General features: G+C 62.9%; 1 protein-coding gene across 1 annotated transcript in view; it reads right to left on the minus strand.

Moving 5' to 3' along the window:
- Positions 1–120, minus strand: part of TTLL2 (tubulin tyrosine ligase like 2) — a 10,681-nt gene extending 10,561 nt beyond the window's left edge. Inside the window, exon 1 of the mRNA XM_007950489.1 lies at positions 79–120. Within this exon, the coding sequence (XP_007948680.1) occupies positions 79–120 (42 nt within the window). The remainder of the gene's footprint in view (positions 1–78) is intronic.
- Positions 121–788: the final 668 nt, after the last annotated feature.

The raw sequence follows: 788 nt of genomic DNA on the forward strand, positions 1-788 counted from the left end.
TCCACGGCCCTGCACCCCACGCCCCACACAGCCCCTCAGTCCACGGCCCTGCACCCCACGCCCCACACAGCCCCTCACTGAGGCCTGGTCCGTCTGAGCATCAGCCTTGCTGCCCGCCATCCGTCACTGCTCATAGCACCCCTGTGCCCCTCTTCCTCTGCACTCCCACCTGGCTTTCCACGCCCGACCCCGAACCCTGCCTTTCTCCCGCTGAGGGAATCCCGACCCTCCTCTGGGGTCAATCTGCTGCAGTTGCTTGCCACCGAGTGGGGGCTCTGACTCCCGGTGAGCCCACGTACAACAGAACAAAGCATGGCTTGGCCCTGAGCCGTCCTCACAGTCCTGCCGGGTCCAGCCCACCAGGACCGACTCTGTGTGTAGTGAGAGATTGCAGCTGTGGAATCAGCCTCTATCACCAGACAGTAGCCTGCTATGACCCATGGGTAGTCTTGTCTCGTTTTCAACTTTGCAACTGTGATTTGCGTGCAAAGTTTGCAGTGCAAATTGGTTCCGCATCCGCCAGTTCCTGGGGAGTTTGCTTTGTGACACTGAGCGCGGTCCGCTCCCAGAGTAACCGCGCCCCTCCCACTTCCTGTGCCTCCGTTTCCCTCTGGCTTGCGCCCCGCCCCTTCCTGCCTCGGAGCTTCTTCCTGGCAGCGCCGCCCTCTCATCCGCTGTGGCTGGTGGTTGTCAGGAGGGCGCCTCCCCGTGTCCCTGTTGCCCTCCTGGCCTGTCTGCTGTTTGGCTGGAAGCTGAGTCAGAGGGGCGAGCTCAGCGCTGGGCCTGGA

The sequence above is a fragment of the Orycteropus afer genome, unplaced genomic scaffold, assembly GCF_000298275.1.
Source record: "Orycteropus afer afer isolate SDZICR_OR568_19922 unplaced genomic scaffold, OryAfe1.0 scaffold00273, whole genome shotgun sequence".
NCBI lineage: Eukaryota > Metazoa > Chordata > Mammalia > Tubulidentata > Orycteropodidae > Orycteropus > Orycteropus afer.